The sequence below is a fragment of the Hemiscyllium ocellatum genome, chromosome 2, assembly GCF_020745735.1.
Source record: "Hemiscyllium ocellatum isolate sHemOce1 chromosome 2, sHemOce1.pat.X.cur, whole genome shotgun sequence".
In the NCBI taxonomy this organism is placed as follows: Eukaryota; Metazoa; Chordata; class Chondrichthyes; order Orectolobiformes; family Hemiscylliidae; genus Hemiscyllium; species Hemiscyllium ocellatum.
The window spans coordinates 143,972,256-143,991,686 of NC_083402.1; the positions used below are offsets into that span (position 1 = coordinate 143,972,256).

The 19,431-nt window shown below is 42.1% G+C and overlaps 1 protein-coding gene across 1 annotated transcript; it reads left to right on the top strand.

The window, feature by feature from the left end:
* Nucleotides 1-7,820: 7,820 nt before the first annotated feature.
* On the top strand, nucleotides 7,821-10,153 carry LOC132826261 (doublesex- and mab-3-related transcription factor dmd-4-like). The gene is made up of 2 exons (XM_060842007.1): nucleotides 7,821-8,142; nucleotides 9,537-10,153. The coding sequence occupies exons 1-2, from the start codon at nucleotides 7,821-7,823 to the stop codon at nucleotides 10,151-10,153; spliced, it is 939 nt and encodes a 312-aa protein (XP_060697990.1).
* Nucleotides 10,154-19,431: the final 9,278 nt, after the last annotated feature.

The window sequence follows — 19,431 nt, forward strand, 5'->3', positions numbered from 1 at the left end:
AGTCATAGAGATGTACAGCATGGAAACAGACCCTTCGGTCCAACCTGTCCATGCCGACCAGATATCCCAACCCAATCTAGTCCCACCTGCCAGCACCCGGCCCATATCCCTCGAAACCCTTCCTATTCACATACCCATCCAAATGCCTCTTAAATGTTGCAATTGTACCAGCCTCCACCACATCCTCTTGCAGCTCATTACATACACGTACCATCCTCTGTGTGAAAAAGTTGCCCCTTAGGTCTCTTTCATATCTTTCCTCTCTCACCCTAAACCTATGCCCTCTAGTTCTGGACTCCCCGACCCTACCTCCTGTCTCTCAATGCTAATATGTTCAAGTATATCACAGTTCCTCTCCTTAATTTTTAAACCAACATCATCCTTCTCTACAGTGAATACAGATACAAAGTACACACTTCAGATGTCAGATATGTCTTCTATTCTACATACAGGTTGTCACTTTGGTCACTAATTGGTCCTATTACTTTGTTAGTTATTCTCTTGCTCCTTATATATTAATAAACTCCTTTGATTTTCCTTAATGTTAACTGTCAGTGTTTGTTCATGTCCCCTCTTCAATTTTCTAATTTCTTTTATAAGCAACCCCTAGCACTTTCTATACTCATTGAAGATATTTACTGGTTGGAGACTGCGGTGCCTACCATATGGTTCTTTTACTTTCTTATCCAATCCTGTGTATCCCTTGTATCCAGAGTTCTCTGGATTTATTGGTTCCCACCCTTCACCTTTACAGGAACATGTTAGTCCCGCACTTTTACTGTTACAACTTTGAATGTCTCCCACTGCTTTGATGTGAATTTTCCTGCATGTAGCTGCTCCCAATCTGCTTTGGTCAGATGCTGTCTTGTGTTATTAAAATTGGCCACCCCTGAATTCCCAACTTTATTTCCAGTCCATTTTTGTCCTTATCCATAATTACTTTAAATCTTACTGAATTATTGTCACCATCACTGAAATGCCCCTCCACAGGTACATCTGTCACTTGACTGGCTTTGTTCCCTAAAATTAGGCCCAACAGCACACTCTGTCTTGCAGGAACCTCTATGTGCTGGCTTTAAAATCTTCCTGGATACATTTAAGAATTCCATCATCTTTGAACCTTTCACACTCTGTTTATCCAAGTTAACATTGGTGAAGTTGAACTTCCCCATTATTACATCATGTGGATATTGCCTGACTTCCGCACAGCAGAGAACACTGTCTGAACCTGGGAACCAGAACTGTCACTCAGAAATTAGTGATTTAATTGTTCAAGAAGAAGGATCATTGTTGTTCCAGACTAAACATTTAAATTGTCAGAAGGCCATTTTAAGGAACGCTGAAAATTGTAAGTCATGTCAGGAATTATCGAGTCAACAGCATGAGACAAGCAATGGAAAATTGGGTGTGGAAGGATATTCCATGACAGAGTCAGAAAATGAATGCAATGCAAGGCAATGTTGTCAAACTTTTTAAAACATCCAGAAGGTACAATGTGGAGCTGCAAATGTCAACAACAGGAACAATACCAGGACCTCTTATCTGAAGGAAATGGGAGCAATGGTTATGATCTGAAGTCATTGAAGTTAGTGTTAAAGGCTGTAAGGTGTCTCATAGAAAGATGATGTGATATTCCTCAAACCCTACTGAGTTATTTTGGATAGAGAGAGATGAAAATGCACTTGGATGGAGCGTTAAAACAACAAGAAACTGAAAGCGCAGGGTCTAGCTGGAGGACTGAACTGAAAGCAATCAGAATTCAACTTGGTTTCAATCTGCCTAATATCAGGGAGACTGCAACATGAACAGTGAATACATCGACTGAGTTGAAAGAACTACAATCACAAGGAATATGACTTATTTGGAGGGACTGCTTAGGCAATGAAATAGTGAGAAGGAAAATGAAGAAAAGGCAGTTGTTGGATCTCCTGATTTGGGACTGATGGAAGAGTGGAACAGAGGGAGGGACTAAACCCTTAATGCTGGAGTGGAGGAGAGATGTACTTGATTGTGAAATATTGAAGATCAAGGTAGGTGAGATGTAAGGCAAGGACAAAGGGAATGCTATTGCAATTCTTGGAGGGAAGGATGAAGGAGGAATTTTATTGGATGGGAAATGAGATGAAAATAGTTAAGGTCATAATTGTTTATATGGTTCAACCTAATGTAAACTTAATCTGACAAATGTGAAAATGCTTTCAAGTTAAAAGGCCTTTTCTCAAAGACACAGTCATGTTTTGAATTGGAGGTTTAGTTTTGTCACTTAAAGTTTGAACAATATTAGTTTTGTGCGGTTTCTATGAGCTGTAACTCATTTTGGGTACCAACAGTTATCGTGGAGTCACACATGAGCAGATGGATCTTGAATCTGGGCCTCCTGGCTTAGAGAAAGGGAAACAACCACTGCACCACAGGGACGCTCAATTAACATCTTATCCCCTCTTAATTCACCTCCAACACTTAAAACCTTTCCACTGCCCCATCCTCTATGAACATAGACATTGTAACAATTCCCCTTTCACCTTCACCCTTTCTCACTGTCTAGTGCTCCATTCGGTTCTTCAGGTGTGACTTATTTATTTAACACTGTACTTTCTCACAATATAGTCTCCTCTGTATTGGCTGAAACAAATGTAGGTTAATCATGTTGCTTAACATTGCCATTCAGTCTTTGAGCATAACAGTTTCACATCACTTACTACTTTAATTTACCACCTCGCTTGCAGTCTGATCTCTCTGTCTTACACCAAACCAATGAAAGTTCAAGGACTGGCACTACATCCTTTGACTTTCTGGATTAAGCAATGTTTTCAGTAACTTCAGATCATAAGTACTGCTTTAATTATAATCAGTGAGTAAATGCTGATAACAGTTCTCCCATGAGCATTTCCAACCATCTGTTATTTCTTTACTGTTCATTACTGCTCCCATCTACTTTGTTTTTTAATCATTCTGGTCTTCCACCCACCACAGACATTTTTTCTTTTTCCCTAATCTTTCATCTCTTTGTTTTGCTCAGCACTTCCCCAAAAGTTGTTACTCTTTAACTTCCAGTTCCGAATTAGTTTCTCTTGCTCTGGATTACATAACCTCCTGAGTTTTTTGACATTTTCTGCTTTTATTTCAGGCTTAAAGCATCTAATTGATATCACTAATTTAAAAGAAGGTCATGCGGTTAATTTGTGTCTTTCACAAACTCAAGATGTCCCCAATCTCTTGTTTTGCTTCTCGGCAGTACACTGAAAGAGTGAAGTCTGAGAAATTCTCGCCAGATTTTATTTGAGAGTAAGGTTCAGCAATCATCAGGCATCCTTCTATATTACAACTAAAGCATCAATGGAACTCAATTCCAAATATTAACCTGATACCAGGTCAAATAAGTAGTCTTGCTTCACTTTCTTTCAGTCAGCTTTATATTGTGTAAATTTAATGTCGATGTTGAACTGTGCATCAACATTAAACTGCAAATTAAGTATTACTCACTTGATGTCTGATTTATGTTCCAGAATGGGGTGAAGCACATAATATGTAAATAATTCACAAATCCACATGCATTATTTTACAGATGAAAATCTTTCCCTTCCAACGTGCTGTTGCCATGGGAAATAAATCTTCCTGCAATAATTTACATGAGAACAAAATCAAATACTTCAGTGACTGAGAAGTAGAAATATTAATGAGTATATTCTATTTTTAATACAATGATAATTCACAGGCCATGGATATTGCTGAGACTTTGCCTTTATCAATCAAAGCATTTCAAAACTGAATTGTTGCAGGTTCAAATAATATCAAGATAATAAAATGTACGAGTAACAAGCAGAAAATTTGTTTTATTTTGTGGACTGACATAAGCAGAATATTATTCTGTTTAATACCACACAGTTTGCAAAAAGATTAACTGCAAGTTAGGAGCTTACTATTTATTATCATTTATTACTGAGGAAGTTGGTGAAAATTTGTTATCCCTGTGCACATTCAGAGCCATATTATTCTCTTGCTAACTGAAACACTAAGTTTTATGAGTAAAGTGTTATCATGGCTAGAGGCAACACATTATAATACTGACCCATTTTGCTGTGCTGTTGTTTTCACTTGTGGAACTCACTCGACTGAGAGAAATTTAGACATTTCTTCTTCGGTAGAACAGGAGAGACGCAGAACTGGAGGTGATTGGTTGCTTCTGCACACTTTATTCTGAATCAGTATTATGCCAACATTGATAAGACCTGGAAGCAAATTCACCACTTTATTGAGATTGTATTTGGCATAAAGACATCCAGGCAACAACAAAATGATATTTAATAATTTATAAAACGTAGGATGAATCTGGCCCTCATAAGAATTAATTTCTATACAGGAAACTGCGGCCCTGGATATTCTCACATTACAGTACTATAAAATTCCTCTAAAGGTGCACAACTATAACAATACTTTATCAATTTTCTCAGAAAGAAATAGGAATTAGAAGCCAATGTTTCAGTCAGTTTTTTTGCAAGATGTATGGTGTTAGACAGAGTTAATTGAGTATTTCAAATAACATTGTTTTCTAGGAGAAAGTGAGGACTGCAGATGCTGGAGATCAGAGCTGAAAATGTGTTGTTGGAAAAGTGCAGCAGGTCAGACAGTATCCAAGGAGCAGGAGAATTGACGTTTCGGGCATGAGCCCTTCTTCAGGAATTCCTGAAGAAGGGCTCATGCCCGAAACATCAATTCTCCTGCTCCTTGGATGCTGCCTGGCCTGCTGCACTTTTCCAGCAACACATTTTCAGCAAATAATATTGTTTGCCTATATTTCAATATTTCAGAAGTGGACAGATGTTCACACTTCATTCACTTACAGTCATCCAATGTGGAATGCATTATGGGTGAAAATTCTAGCACTATTCTAAGTAACATTCAGTTCATGCCAAACTGGCAATGTTTTATGCAGTCAATTCTTATTCCCTTTCTCTAGAAAAAACAAATATTCTGCACCTACTCTCAATGTTTGGTACCAGACCGGTGAAAGAATTTGTTTTTTTAAAAAAAAGGATTTGTCCTAATAATTGAATCAATAATCTTCCAGTCTGTGTCTCGGCTTGGAATGTAAGCTTGATGTTAAATGATGTTTGCAAATGAAGGTATGCAACAGTGTGTTTGAATGTTTAAGAAATACAGGATGAGTTGGCGATTAGATAATTGTGAGTGGGAACAACAGTATTGCTGTGCATGTGTGAGAAAGACTGCATGAGTGAAAGGAATGGATACAGCAGCCTGATTGTGTGAGACAGACTGAATATAAGTGAGTATATGTGCTTGTGTGTGGGTGCAGAAAGGTGAGCTTAAGCAATTGGGAATTTAACTCATTTATATCTTGGAGCTTAGACTTTGCTCTCTTTTGAAAAAGGTATCAACAAGTTGTTAAGTGAAACCCTGGCCAGATGGGACTATCATGTCGAAGTTGACAGGAACTTTTACTGATTGAAATATAAATTACATTAAATGTAATTACTAAGCAACAGAGAGTCTATGTAACTCTGCTGAAGAAAATTCCATGACGTCAGGTCATATTAGCAGAGGAAAATGGCCAGGAAACATTCTTCAGGAAGACTGATAGCCAACTGTATTCGCAGTGTACGCTAAGAAAGGAAAGGTTCTGTTAAAAGTAGGTCCACACGTTAAAAAGAAAACTCATAGAAGTTATCCTCCCTGCTATATCATTAGCTGAACCACTTATTTCAGAACATTTCAATGAACGATGATAAGCATATAAAGTATTGATTTGTGAGCTTGCCTGTTCTTATTATCGATACTTTCAATCATATACTTACAAGCACGTACTCTCCAACCACCTGATGAAGGAGCAGCACTCCGAACGCTAGTGCTTCCAACTAAACCTGTTGGACTATAACCTGGTGTTGTGTGATTTTTTTTAACATTGTACACCCCAGTCCAACACTGGGATCTCCAAATCATCACTTCAAAACGCTGAACAGCAAAATTCTAAACCTGAGCATTAACAAGACAAAAAAAAAAGGTTGTTTAACCGAAGAGTGTTAACACAATAAAGGAAATGAAATGGAATAATTCAGAGGCAGTTAAGAATTTTTTAATGGATAAAACTGACCCAAGACTTTTTCTCAATATTATTAGCACATCAAAAATTAAAAATTTAAAACAAACCGTTGGCGATGAGCATTCAGAGGGATATACCTTCTGAATATTCAGATTACGAACAACACCGGAGACTGTTAGACTCACCCGAACCTCTCAATCTGAGCCGTGGTGAATCTGTACTCAATGTGCCATTTTCAAGTCTCCAAGGTCTGCATTACAGAGCAGTTATAACCGGAGTAAATCCAAGGAGAGGTTGGAGCTGCGGGAGAAAGGAATGTGACTGCCCTCAAGGCCTGGCCGATGGGTTTCCCCTCAAAGTGCCTTCCCCATCTTTCCCTGAATCTTTACAATGAACAACGAACAATTCAAGTCAAGAAAGGAAGCGGTCAATGTGACCGAGCCTGAAATTAGGAAGAAACGCCAGCTCTGAGAGAATCTGCAATATTCAATTTGTCTTCAACTTTTAAACAGCGTGGCTAAATCCTCCGCAATTTGAAACACACACAGAAGTTGCTGGAAAAGCTCAGCAGGTCTGGCAGCCTTTGTGCAGAGAAATCAGAGTTAACGTTTCGTCAGAACGTGAAACCCGAAACGTTAACCCTGATTTCTCTGCACAGATGCTGTCAGACCTGCTGAGCTTCTCCAGCTAACTTCTGTGTGTGTGTTTCTGATTTGCAGCATCCGCAGTTCTTTGGGTTTATATTTAGTGTGGCGCTCCTTAATTTGAACTTGTCTGGCTAAGATGTTACCGAGCTGCAGCATAATGTTCTTCCAGATGGAAGAAAAAGCTAGTCAAAGGATGGTCAGAATAGAAGTACAATGAAAGGGGTGCTGCAAATTGATCAATATCCCCCCCCAGTGAAGAAACACTATTATTTGTTAGATGTCGGTGCTTACACGTGCATTTTTAAAGTTGTATATCACTATCAATGGGTAATGGGCGTGAACAAGGAAGTGCAGCTCTCTCACAGTGCCCTGGACCCCTCCCCTGGAGGTGGACCTACTCTGCAATCGAGCCGATGTCGGTAACACTCTGGAGCTCGGCCGCTGTGGCGTTGAACCGGAGTTATTCAAGTGGCGAAAGTCCCGGCGTAAACAAACTTGGCGTTAAAAAACAAAACCTATCAACGCGCCAATATTACCCCGTGTTCTGAAAGTGTCGGGATTCCTTTCTTTTGGACATTGAGAGTTCTACATTCAACAGCACATCTCCCACCGCTGTGTAAGGCATCGCTATCGGTACAACATCTCCTCAGTGCTGGCCCTATTTCCAAGTTGGAAAATTACTCTGTTCGCAAACGAAGATTGCAATTCTGTTCTGCCGCAGATTTGTTAACTTATTCCGAGCCGTAGGGCGACCAGTTACGGGAGGGAGAGCTGGAAGACTGTTTTTTTTCAATTTATGCATATTATGTATAAATCGAATAATTCATCCATATCAGGCATAGATATCTAGAAAGACAATATTTCCACCTGGTCGGCTGAGAGCAGCTCCATCTGTAGTCAATAATCGATTCATTAGAAAAGAAATACTGAATTTGAATGAATTGTTCATTAATTAACCGTGAATAGTAATTCCGAACACGTACACTCACCCGTCATTTGGGGAGCAGGGGAACTGTTTACACTTTTCATTTCCCGGTCTTTGGCGTCTGCCCAAGTTCCCAGCGAGTTGAGCCCAGTATTAAAGTCATTCCAGAGACTCGGGATATCGGGGGAGGATGGATCCGCCGCTGAGCAGTGAGGGGAACGGCGCCAGGAAACCCAAGTGTGCCCGGTGCAGGAACCACGGGGTGATCGCTTGGCTGAAGGGACACAAGCGGCTGTGCCCTTACAGAGGGTGTACCTGTGCAAAGTGCACCCTGATCTCAGAGAGGCAGCGGGTGATGGCAGCTCAGGTGGCACTGAAGAGACAGCAGGCGGTAGAGGATGCTCTGACTCTGCGGGACAACATTCCTCCTAGACCGTCTTTCCCTGATGGAACAGGGACAATAGACAGGGCAGGCAGGGGGTCGAAACTGCCTCAGAAGTACCGGCTGTCAGGTATGTTAAATACCAGGAACGTCTGAGGATCCTGGGACTGTATTCATTGGAGTTTAGAAGATTAAGGGGAGATTTAATAGACACGTACAAGATAATACATGGCTTGGAAATGGTGGACGCTAGGAAATTGTTTCCATTAGGCGAGGAGACTAGGAACAGTGGACACAGCCTTAAAATTAGAGGGGGTCAATTCAGAACAGAAATGCAGAGACATTTCTTCAGCCAGAGAGTGGTGGGCCTGTGGAATTCATTGCCAAGGAGTGCAGTGGAGGCCGGGACGCTAAATGTCTTCAAGGCAGATATTGATAGATTCTTGTTGTCTCCAGGAATTAAGGGCTACGGGGAGAATGCGGGTAAATGGAGTTGAAATGCTCATCAGCCATGATTGAATGGCGGAGTGGACTCGATGGGTCGAATGGCCTTACTTCCACTCCTATGTCTTATGCTGAAAATGTGTTGCTGGTTAAAGCACAGCAGGTTAGGCAGCATCCAAGGAATAGGAAATTCGACGTTTCGGGCATAAGCCCTTCATCAGGAATGAGGAGAGTGTGCCAAGCAGGCATATGTCTTATGGTCTAACAAAGAACTTTTAATTAAAAAAAGATTGTTGTTATATTTGACTCTGTGGTAGATATAAATGCAATTGGATAGCTTACCTGCCCATAAAATATATAGCGTCAACATCCTCAAACTCCAAACCTAATGTTGAGTTTGCTTTTTGTCCGTGACCTTAATTTTGTATTCCTCGGTCTGTTCTATCACCCGGTGATCTTTTTATGGTATGATCTGCCCGCACTGCACTCAAAACAGAACTTTTCACTGGACCCAGGCACACGTGACAATAATAAATCAAAGTTAATCAAAAATTCAACCAGCTATCAGCATTAATATGCCTCTACTATTTCATTAGTTCACTAACTATACCGCAGCTAATTTTCGGTTTGAAGTTTTGGAAGAAAATGTAGACTGTGTTAACGCGATTGTAAGTCCAAGTTTATAACGCGAGTGAAGTTAAAAATCACACAACATCAGGTCATAGTCCAACAGGTTTATTTGGAAGCACTAGCTTTTGGAGCGCTGCTCCTTCACCAAGTGGGTGTGGAGAATAAGATTGTAAGGCACAAAATTTATAGCAAAAGTTTACAGAGTGATGTAACTGAAATTATATATTGAAAAAGACCCGGATTGTTTGTAAAGTCTCCAAGTCATAACGCTAATGAAAAAATCGCAACTAAATATTTCCAACCGGTGACACAGACTCCTTGTGTAGTATTTACTCTTAACTGAGAGGTAAATTCGATAGAAATTGACGTGTTTACGAACTGAATTCCTGCCTATAAGATCTAACCACATCCTCAAGGATTTGGAAATAATTGACTGTATTTTTCACTCAGACCGATACGAGGTGAGAGGTTTCACAAACGAAGCCAGAGCAGTTGAAACGGATGATTTGGAAATGCCGGTCCCTTTGTCGGAGAGGTTGAATTCCAGCCGGTTCCCGCTCACAGCGGGCTTTCCTAACCAGTACAGAGACAACCAACTCCCGCCGGCCAGGATGAACCCCATGGAGATACTGCAGCGACTGTTCCCCTCGGAGAAGCGATCCGTGTTGGGGTTAGTGCTTCAAGCGTACCACGGGGACGTGCTGAAGACGATCGAATCCTTCCTGTCGGCGGCTGAAGCTGTGATGAACATTCACCTTGTCTCCAGCATGAGGCAGCTCCGTTCTACTGGGGCGCTGGGCAATGGACTGAGTCCTCACCCAGTCAGAGAGGTCTCTATCGGAGGTATGAACTCGGCCTTCACTCCTCTGCACGGCCCGCTCCCTGCTGCCGCCGTCCTGGCTTACCGAAGGTCAGGTTTATCCACCTCCATTCACTCCAGAAGTCCACCCTTATTTTCTTACCCATTCAGTGGAGCCGAGTATCCACCGATGGGATTTCTGTTTCCTTATAGGGCGATTCCCACTTGTTCCTCCGAGAGATTCTGCCTGGAAAACCTGGAACTCTGAACGTCAGGTCCCATGAAAATGTACAGATGTTAGAATCATAGATTCCGTACAGTATGGAAGCAGGCCATTCGGCCCATGAGTCAACACCACCCCTCTGAAAAGCATTCCACCCACCTCCTTACCCCCTGCATTTTCCACGTCGAGATTAGAGTGGTGCTGGAAAAACACAGCAAACCAGGCAGCATCCCAGGAGCAGGAAAATCGACATTTCAGGAATGGTCATCAGGAATTCCTGATGAAGGGCTTTGGCCCGAAACGTCGATTTTCCTGCCCCTCGGATGCTGCCTGACCTGCTGTGTTTTTCCAGCACCACTCTAATCTCCAAGCATCTGCAATACCCACTTTCGCCTTTCCCACCTAGCCGGAACACCCCTGGACACTATGCACGATTTAGCACGGCCAATCCACCTAACCAGCAGATTACTGGACTGTGGGAGGAACCCGGAGCACCCGGAGGAAACCCACGCAGACACGGGGAGAATGTACAAACTCCACACAGTCACCCGAAGCTAGAATCGAACCCGGGTCCCTGGCGCTGTGAGGCAGTGCTAACCACTAAGCTAACGTGCCACCCTTAACACCATTAACAGTGACAACTTAACTTCATAAATCATATGATAGGTGCTAAAACAAAACCCTCAGCAGTTTGAGGTTAGAGTCATAGGGCGTTACAGCAGGGAAACAGACCCATCGGTAAAAACAAGGACTGCAGATGCTGGAAACCAGAGTCTAGATTAGAGTGGGCTTATGCTCGAAACGTCGAATTCTCTATTCCTGAGATGCTGCCTGGCCTGCTGTGCTTTGACCAGCAACACATTTTCAGCTGTGATCTCCAGCATCTGCAGACCTCATTTTTGACTCTAGATTAGAGTGGTGCTGGAAAAGCACAGCAGGTCAGGCAGCATCAGAGGAGCAGGAAAATGGACGTTTCGGGCAAAAGCCCTTCATCAGGAGTAGACCATTCCGTCCAACTCGTCCACGCCGACCAGATATCCCAAATTAATCGAGTCCCACTTACCAGCGTTTGACCCATATCCCTCTAAATCCTTCCTATTCATATACCCATACAGCTACCTATTACATGTTTTAATTGTACCAGCCCCCACCACTTCCTCTGGCAGAACATTCCACACACGCACCACTCTCTTCGTGAAAACGTTGCCCCTGGGGTCCTTTTTGATGAAATATTTTTTGAATCTTGCCTTTTGGCAGCCCCCAGAGAGAATGCACGTCTTCCTAACCATCAGCCACCCCTCTCCACCTCCGGGAATACTGACACATACAGTAACACCAAAGGACAGAGTGTTAAGGGTGGCACGTTAGCTTAGTGGTTAGCACAGCCTCACAGCGCCAGGGACCCGGGTTCGATTCTAGCTTCGGGTGACTGTCTGTGTGGAGTTTGCACATTGTCCCCGTGTCTGCGTGGGTTTCCTCCGGATGCTCCGGTTTCCTCCCACAGTCCAGTAATCTGCTGGTTAGGTGGATTGGCCGTGCTAAATCGTGCATAGTGTCCAGGGGTGTTCCGGCTAGGTGGACCCGACATGGGAAAGGCGAAAGAGTGTATCTATCTGATGGATAGGAGCAACGTTCCAAACGTTGGGGTAACATTCCATTTCTTCCCATTTTGTAGACTTTCAAACCTGACCTTGAGTTCTACATAGTGCAAGGCAACGCTTTCCATTCACAGAATTGTAAATAATGACCATCTCAGTAAACTCTTTCACACTATCATTTGCAAGCATATTTTGAAAAAAATGTTAAGGTTACAACATTATTCTACCTAGCAATAATAGTTTTAACAGTGATCTTGCGTTGGGCAAGCACTAACTAAATTCATTGAGTGAAATTTAAGAGGATTTAGTTTGGTGAAGTAGTGTAAATAATGTAATATAAAACTCTTAAAATCGAAACGAAAAAATATCGAATTAATGCTGTTAGTGGAACAATGTTTAACGAGGTATTATCTGAACTGTGAGGTAAGATTGGTTTTCTCTCTGCGCGGTATTCCCCTTTCCATGAGGAATTTGGTTTTTAACCCCTTCCCTCACTCGAGGCATGGTGACCCTTAGGTAAAACTACACCAGTTGTCTTTCTATTGAGAGAGCAGCCCTGCGATTTGATAGGACTACGGCGCCGGTACCTTTTAAAAAAAATGTCCCTTAACACTCCCCTCATGAAAATAGGAATTCAAAAACAGTGTTTTATTTAAGAGCTCACTGGTACCGTCTTCAAGTGAGCGTTCTTGCTGCGTCACCTTGCATAGTGAATGTCAGGTATTCACTCTACCAATGGGTAAACATTATCAAGTGTATGAACACGCGCTCAAACACTGACTTTCCATCACAGATGTCAGGGTAGGAATCGACAATGGGAACACTGCCAATTCTTCTCATCTGTATTCCAGGGGTGGAAGAACTAATTGTAGCACCTCACTAACCTCCCCCGATTAGAATATTTATTTGCATAGACCACTGGCGGAACAATAGACCTTCTAAGAATGGTTGGTATTTTCTCGATTCCTGTTTTCAATTTGTTCATCGCTCCTCTCCTCTCAGGATTTGACTTTACATTGTCTTATGGGTCCATATTCCCTATGAGCCTACTTTAACTTGCACAAGTAGCGATTTTTCGTTTGTAAGTGCAATGGCGAGATGACAATTCGATTGTGCAAGGACATAACAGCAGGATCCAATTATGTTCATACTCAAACTTAAACATAATTACAGTCAGATGTCACTTCCTTGGAAAATATTAATCAATGTTAGTGTGCGAACATTAAAGATGATTTTCATTGTAATCACCATTTCAACAATAACAACCACTTGGATTTGCATAGTACCTTTAAAGTGATAAAACATCCTAAGACACCGAAACCAAATCACATAAGGAGTTATTATACAAGTGGTCAAGACATTGATCGAGGTGTTGGGTTTTAAGGGGATCTTTAAAAAGGCGAGAGAGAGAAAAAAAGGTCGAAAGATTTAGTGAGGTAATTTCAGATAGAAACATCCATTACAATTTCAGAAATGTAATTTAATCTTTTATTAAAGTTTAGCATTCTTTGCCAGAAGTGTATGAAATAAATTCATTGTAATTCAGTGACTGCAACATCATTAATATTGATCGTGTATTTGTACTGATGGAGACTATACAGATTTTGTTTTGGATTTGTATACATGCACCTGCTGTGTATTCTCATCATTTTCTGTTTATATTTCGGATTTTCAACACACGTATTTTGTCTTGGTTTCAGTTATTGGCTGAGTATTTGACGTATTACAGGCCAGCAACAAGACTATAAACAGGACATCTGCAAAATGTCTTAGCGGGATGTAAAAATCATTTTGATAATTGAATTCCTTTTCAGACTTCAGTATTATTTGGTATGGCATGATTATACAGTAACCGGTTTGCCTACAAACAACATTGGAGTAATGACCAGAGTATTGCTTTTGCTGATATTAGTTGAGGGAGAAATGATTGACCACAAACCCGGAAACCTCTGTAGTTCCAGGTTGTGAGGATCTCAAAAGACAGCATCGCTAAGAGTCCCGAGGAAGTGCCACTGGACCCGAAACGTTAACTCTAATTTCTCTCCACAGAGGCTGCCAGACCTGCTGAGTTTTTCCAGCAACTTCTGTTTTTGTGTCTGATTTACATCATGCAAGTTCTTTTCGGTTTTTGCTCGTCCCGTGATCCCTCGCCGCTATATATAAATGTCAGCCTGGAACCTATTCTGGAGTTTCTGCCTGGGACTTTGGCCCAGAGTTGTGAATCCTACTCTTCAGGCTGCTGATACCTCGGATTCCTAACAAGGTCCAAACAAGTGAAAGTGAGGACTGCAGATGCTGGAGATTAGAGTGGTGCTGGAAAAGCACAGCAGGTCAGGCAGCATCCGAGCAGCAGGAGAATCGACATTTCGATTTTTGGTGATCAGGATTTCTGATGAAGCCCGAAACGTCGATTTTCCTGCTCTTTTGATGCTGCCTGACCTGCTGTGCTTTTCCAGCACCACTCTAATAAAGTTACAAAGGGATGTTGGCTGCTACATCTTGCCATATCTTCTTTAGATTTCAACCATGATGTGGAGGTGCTGGTGTTTGACTGGGGTGGAAAAAGTTAAAAATCACACAACACCAGGTTAGAGTATAGCAGGTTTGTTCGGAGGCACTAGCTTTCCAAGCACTGCTCCCTCCTGAAGCGCTTTGAACGCTAATGCCTCTGAATAAACCTGTTGGACTATAACCTAATGTTGTGCGATGTTTAGATTTCAGGGAGAGAATCAAACCTCAAACTCAACCCCTGGTTATTTCAAATCTCAGTAAAGGTTACTGACATGTTCTACATAAACATGGGCGATGTGAACACAAATTCTGAAAGACAACTGAATAAAAGTAGATTTTGACTTAATCAAGTGACACATCCTGTCCTCATATCAAAAACACTCTTAATTGCTATTCAACAAGTATAATCTATATGAAGCATAACGAAATATCGCTGCCATGTTCCCAGTGTTTTTCTGAAAACTTTTTTAAAATATAAAGTCAGAAGTTACACGGCACCAGGTTATAGTCGAACAGGTTTATTTGAAATCACAAACTTTCGCAGAACAATGTCTTTGTTCTTACATGTGTTACACCCTTCGGTACCTGCTTTACTCTGGACACAAAGCAAAATAACAGACAGCGACATCCATGATCCAAACACAAATCCATCAAACCAAATGCTGCGGACGCTGGAAATCTGAAAACAAAACAGAAATTGCTGGAAAATTGCAGATCTGTGCTGAGAGAGTTAACGTTTCGAGTTCAGTGAGCAACATTTTTATTTTCTGTGCCTTAGTGACGTGCATATGGACTAGATTGTTACCCAGGTCCAAACCGGCAATTAATTCCATCTCTCGGGTCTTTTTCGGGTTTTTAGGCGTCACCAATATTGACCAATTTTAGCCAATATTGTTTTTAAATGAAACGGGACAATGCAGCATTTGCGGCTGAACCTCACAGTTTGAGGTCGATCCGGGACGGAATAACAGGCAGGTTCGTCTGCTCCTGGCCGGAGACATTCTTAATCACAGAGTGGAAGTGTTTTACAGCAAGGAAGGAGGCCATTCGGTCCAACCTGTCCATGCCGGTCATCAAATATGCATCCAGTGAACTTAAAACTTCGAGCACTTGATCCGTAGGGTCCTGTGTCTGTCCAATTGTGTTTTTCTCTCTCTGTCTGGGCTCCGTCTCCTTGCATGTCACCAGGTATGTTATAACAATACAACACTGTGTATGATAATCCTTACTACTGCAGTCTCGTGATTTCTGGCAAATGTAACAAAACCTGCTCCAGCTGGACTGATAATTCCTCAACAATTATCTGTGGTAAAACTGTTCTCTACTTATTGCTATGACCTTTCTCGCTTCCAGTTTACCAGTGAAATAGTTTCCCTTTGAGATCATGGTTTCCTGCAGTTTGCACCGTACGCTCCGCGGCCGGATTGGTTTATGAACTGACTCTGTACAAAGATATTTGGTAAGTATTGTAACTGGGCAACGTTTGCAGGGTGTGTCCATTGTAACTGGGTGTTTCTCCATTCTGAGGACCATACTGGAAAAGTTAAACGTGTACATCCCCCCCCCCCCCCCCCCAGTAAAATTCCTCAAACTGGGAAAACAATTCTAAATCAGTTGAATCCCTCATCGCTCTCCATTCCAAATCTCCAGAAGCAGTTACATTTGTGGTGACTTTGTTCAAGGGACTTTGCCCGTTTCCTACATACACAGGTCTGTAAAACAAACAACCACCGTACTGTCGAGTTAATCTCGCTCATGACTGAACTTGTGCAGAATTCATTGGAACCGTGAAAATGAAGCGGTGATTTTATTAGTTTCAATCTGAAACAACACTAGCCTGACGAATCAGAACGTTCTAAACTGCGTCTAACCCAATAAAGAGCTGCTACAATGAAAACGGGGGGGTGATAAAAGCTCTGGATTTCAGACCTCCTGGCCGCTAGCTATTATAACATCCCGGTGTCTAACTCGGGCTGAGAAAGCTAATGTCTTAACAAACAAAGAACCAGCAACTTGATAGCGGAATCAAAGGTTATGGAGATAAGGCAGGAAGCGGATACTGATTAGGAATGATCAACCATGATCATATTGAATGGCGGTGCAGGCTCGAAGGGCTGAATGGCCTACTCCTGCACCAATTGTCTATTGTCTAACTGTCTGATAGTTGGAGTGGTGGAAAATAATGGGTTTCCAGTCTGGTCACGAACAAACATCCCTTGAAAGTACGTGCCATCAGAATTGTTGTTTTGGATGCTCAGTTTTAATTGCCTTTGTTTCATTCCGGGCATAAATATCGTCTTGTTTGCTTCATTAATTCTGTTCAAGAGTTAGATTAGATTGCCTCTAGTGTGGAAACAGGCCCTTCAGCCCAACAAGTCCACACCGACCCTCCGAAGAGCAACCCACCCAGACCCATTCCCCTACATTTACTCTTTCACCTAACACTACGGGCAATTTAGCATGGTCAATTCACCTAATCTGCATATTTGTGGATTGTGTGAGAAAACCGGAGCACCCGGAGGAAACCCACACAGACACGGGGAGAATGTGCACAGACAGTGGCCTGAGGCGGGATTTGAACCGGGTGTCTGGCGCTGTGAGGCAGCAGTGCTAACCACTGAGCAACTGTGCTGCCCAGTTACACGAACATGCAGCTCCGAACTGCCCTGGGGGCGGACGAGGGGGGAGGACAGTAGGCCTCACCGTTCTCTCAGAGAGAAAAAAATAAGTCCGGGGTCTCTCTGATTTCTGACCCATTGTGTCATATCGAAAAACGACTGAATATTAGAGTTCGATTCGGACAGTCACATTTGTGAAGCACCCCAATATTGTGATGGTTCTGATTTCCTCTCACCCACCCAGGTTCCTGGGCTGGAATGTTTAACAGCTGAACAGCTTCCAGCTGTTTCTTATTTCACAAATTTCAATGGAACATTCATATTAGGCATGAAATTCTCTGAACTTAGGGTATTTTTTGGCTTTTTTTTGCGGATGACTGGAGTTTATATCGAAAGCGCAAGACCATTTTGAGCAATGCTATTTAAAAAAATCTGAAGGGGTAGAACCACACTTTCAAATAGATTTAACATCTATTGTTTATTCCTCTCCTCCCCATCTTTACTAATGCATTCCAACCTCTCCCTAGCTGCAATCATTTCTGTAGAAGGGTCACTGGACTCGAAATTTTGCTTTCTCTCCACAGATGCTGCCAGAATTGTCGAGTTTTCCCCTTTTTTTGGTTTTTAACATTTAATCAAACCGATCTATTTATTCTATTGAATTTTTAGTTCTGCATTGACTTGGCACAGACTATGTTTTAAAGCCTAGGTTTAAACACAGGTGATAGTGAGGATTGAGGGGGAACAATGTAGGTCAGGTCAGAAAAAAGAGCACTGAGCAAAACACAGAGAGCAACAGTGGGGTGAAGAGAGAAGTAGTTGTTTCACTCTATCGTGGCCCAAATTCAGAATTTGTTGTCCAGCTGACTGGGATCTGCAACATTAAAAAAAAATTAGGGCTGGAGCCCATTTTTCATGCTCTGACCCCAACCCACACACTAGACCTTGCCATCATGGTCTGTTACCACACACCCATTTCAGCCATTAACGGAGGCCTGTCTTTCAGTTACTACAGGCTCAGTGCTGGGTTGGAAAGACTGTTATTCCAAACTTTTCCTTTCCTTTTCTAATTCATTTCCATGATCTGTGATGCTGGTCTTTTTAAAATTTTTATAATTTTTTTTCTCATTAAAAATTTATTCTTAAGAATCTTTACCTAGGTACATTTGTACCTAAATAGTTCTGTAATGTGGTGACTTGTAAACTTTCCACTGTATTCATTTGGGTACGTGACAATAAAGTGAATTCAATTTGATTCAATAATGATCCCCGTTAGCAGCTTTTCATTCTTCCAGGCTGACCTTTACCCACTTTCTGGATTAGTGGTGCTGGAAGAGCACAGCAGTTCAGGCAGCACCCGAGGGGCAGTAAAATTGACGTTTCGGGCAAAAGCCCTTCTGACCTTTACCCACTGCTTTGTCTGCACAATGGCGTTTCTCTCTACCCATTGTTTACACCTCCTCCCTCTCCTCATCTTCACTAATATATCCCAGCCTTTCTCCAGCTACAATCAGTGCTAAAGAAAGTAGTCGAGAGATTGGTGTTGGAAAAGCAAAGCAGGTCAGACAGCATCCAAGGAGCAGGAGAATGATGTTTTGGGCAAAAGCTCACTGGAGTGTTTGATTAAAGGCTTGAGCTGGCAACCACTGATTATTGATGCAGATGGACCTGCCTTTGAAATCCTTCTCAACCCATTCCCTCCCAGAGCTATGTGTAAATCTCATGCCAGAATGTGCATGTCACCCCTAGGGAATTCTTAACACATCTTTATTAACCCATGGAATTTGTCAAGCACATTTAGAGTTAGGAATAAGCATACTATCAAGAAGAGTCCAGTTTATTCTGAACAACATTTCATGCCCTTTAAAGAACCATCTGCTTACGTTTGTAACAATAATACTTCTATTCAGAAGCAACCGATAAGCCTTTGTACTTATAACATGACTGGCAATAAAACGTTTCCATCTAGAGCACTAATGTTGTATTTCTTGATGTATATCAAGGTGTGAATCAGGTGAAACAGAGTGCGAAAAATCAAATCCTATGGAAGGGGTAACCAAGCTTAGGGCGGCACGGTGGCACAGTGGTTAGCACTGCTGCCTCACAGCGCCTGTAGACCTGGGTTCAATTCCTCACTCAGGCGACTGACTGTGTGGAGTTTGCACGTTCTCCCCGTGTCTGCGTGGGTTTCCACCGGGTGCTCCGGTTTCCTCCCACAGTCCAAAGATGTGCGGGTCAGGTGAATTGGCCAAGCTAAATTGCCCGTAGTGTTAGGTAAGGGGTAAATGTAGGGGTATGGGTGGGTTGCGCTTCGGCGGGTCGGTGTGGACTTGTTGGGCCAAAGGGCCTGTTTCCACACTGTAAGTCTAATCTAAGAAAAATTTTTATTCTGAAATTATACCACCTCTTTCTCAAGGATGTAATGATATGGACTTTAAGGCATTGTCTGAGCTAGGATGTCACTTTTTTTTAGATACTGATAAAACCTTAAGTTATTTTGGGACTGTGACTTGAAAGAAATTCTGGTATTTACAAATTAGTCAATTGAAACCTGCATCCTCATTCCCAAGCGATTGAAGACTTAACAGCAATTTTG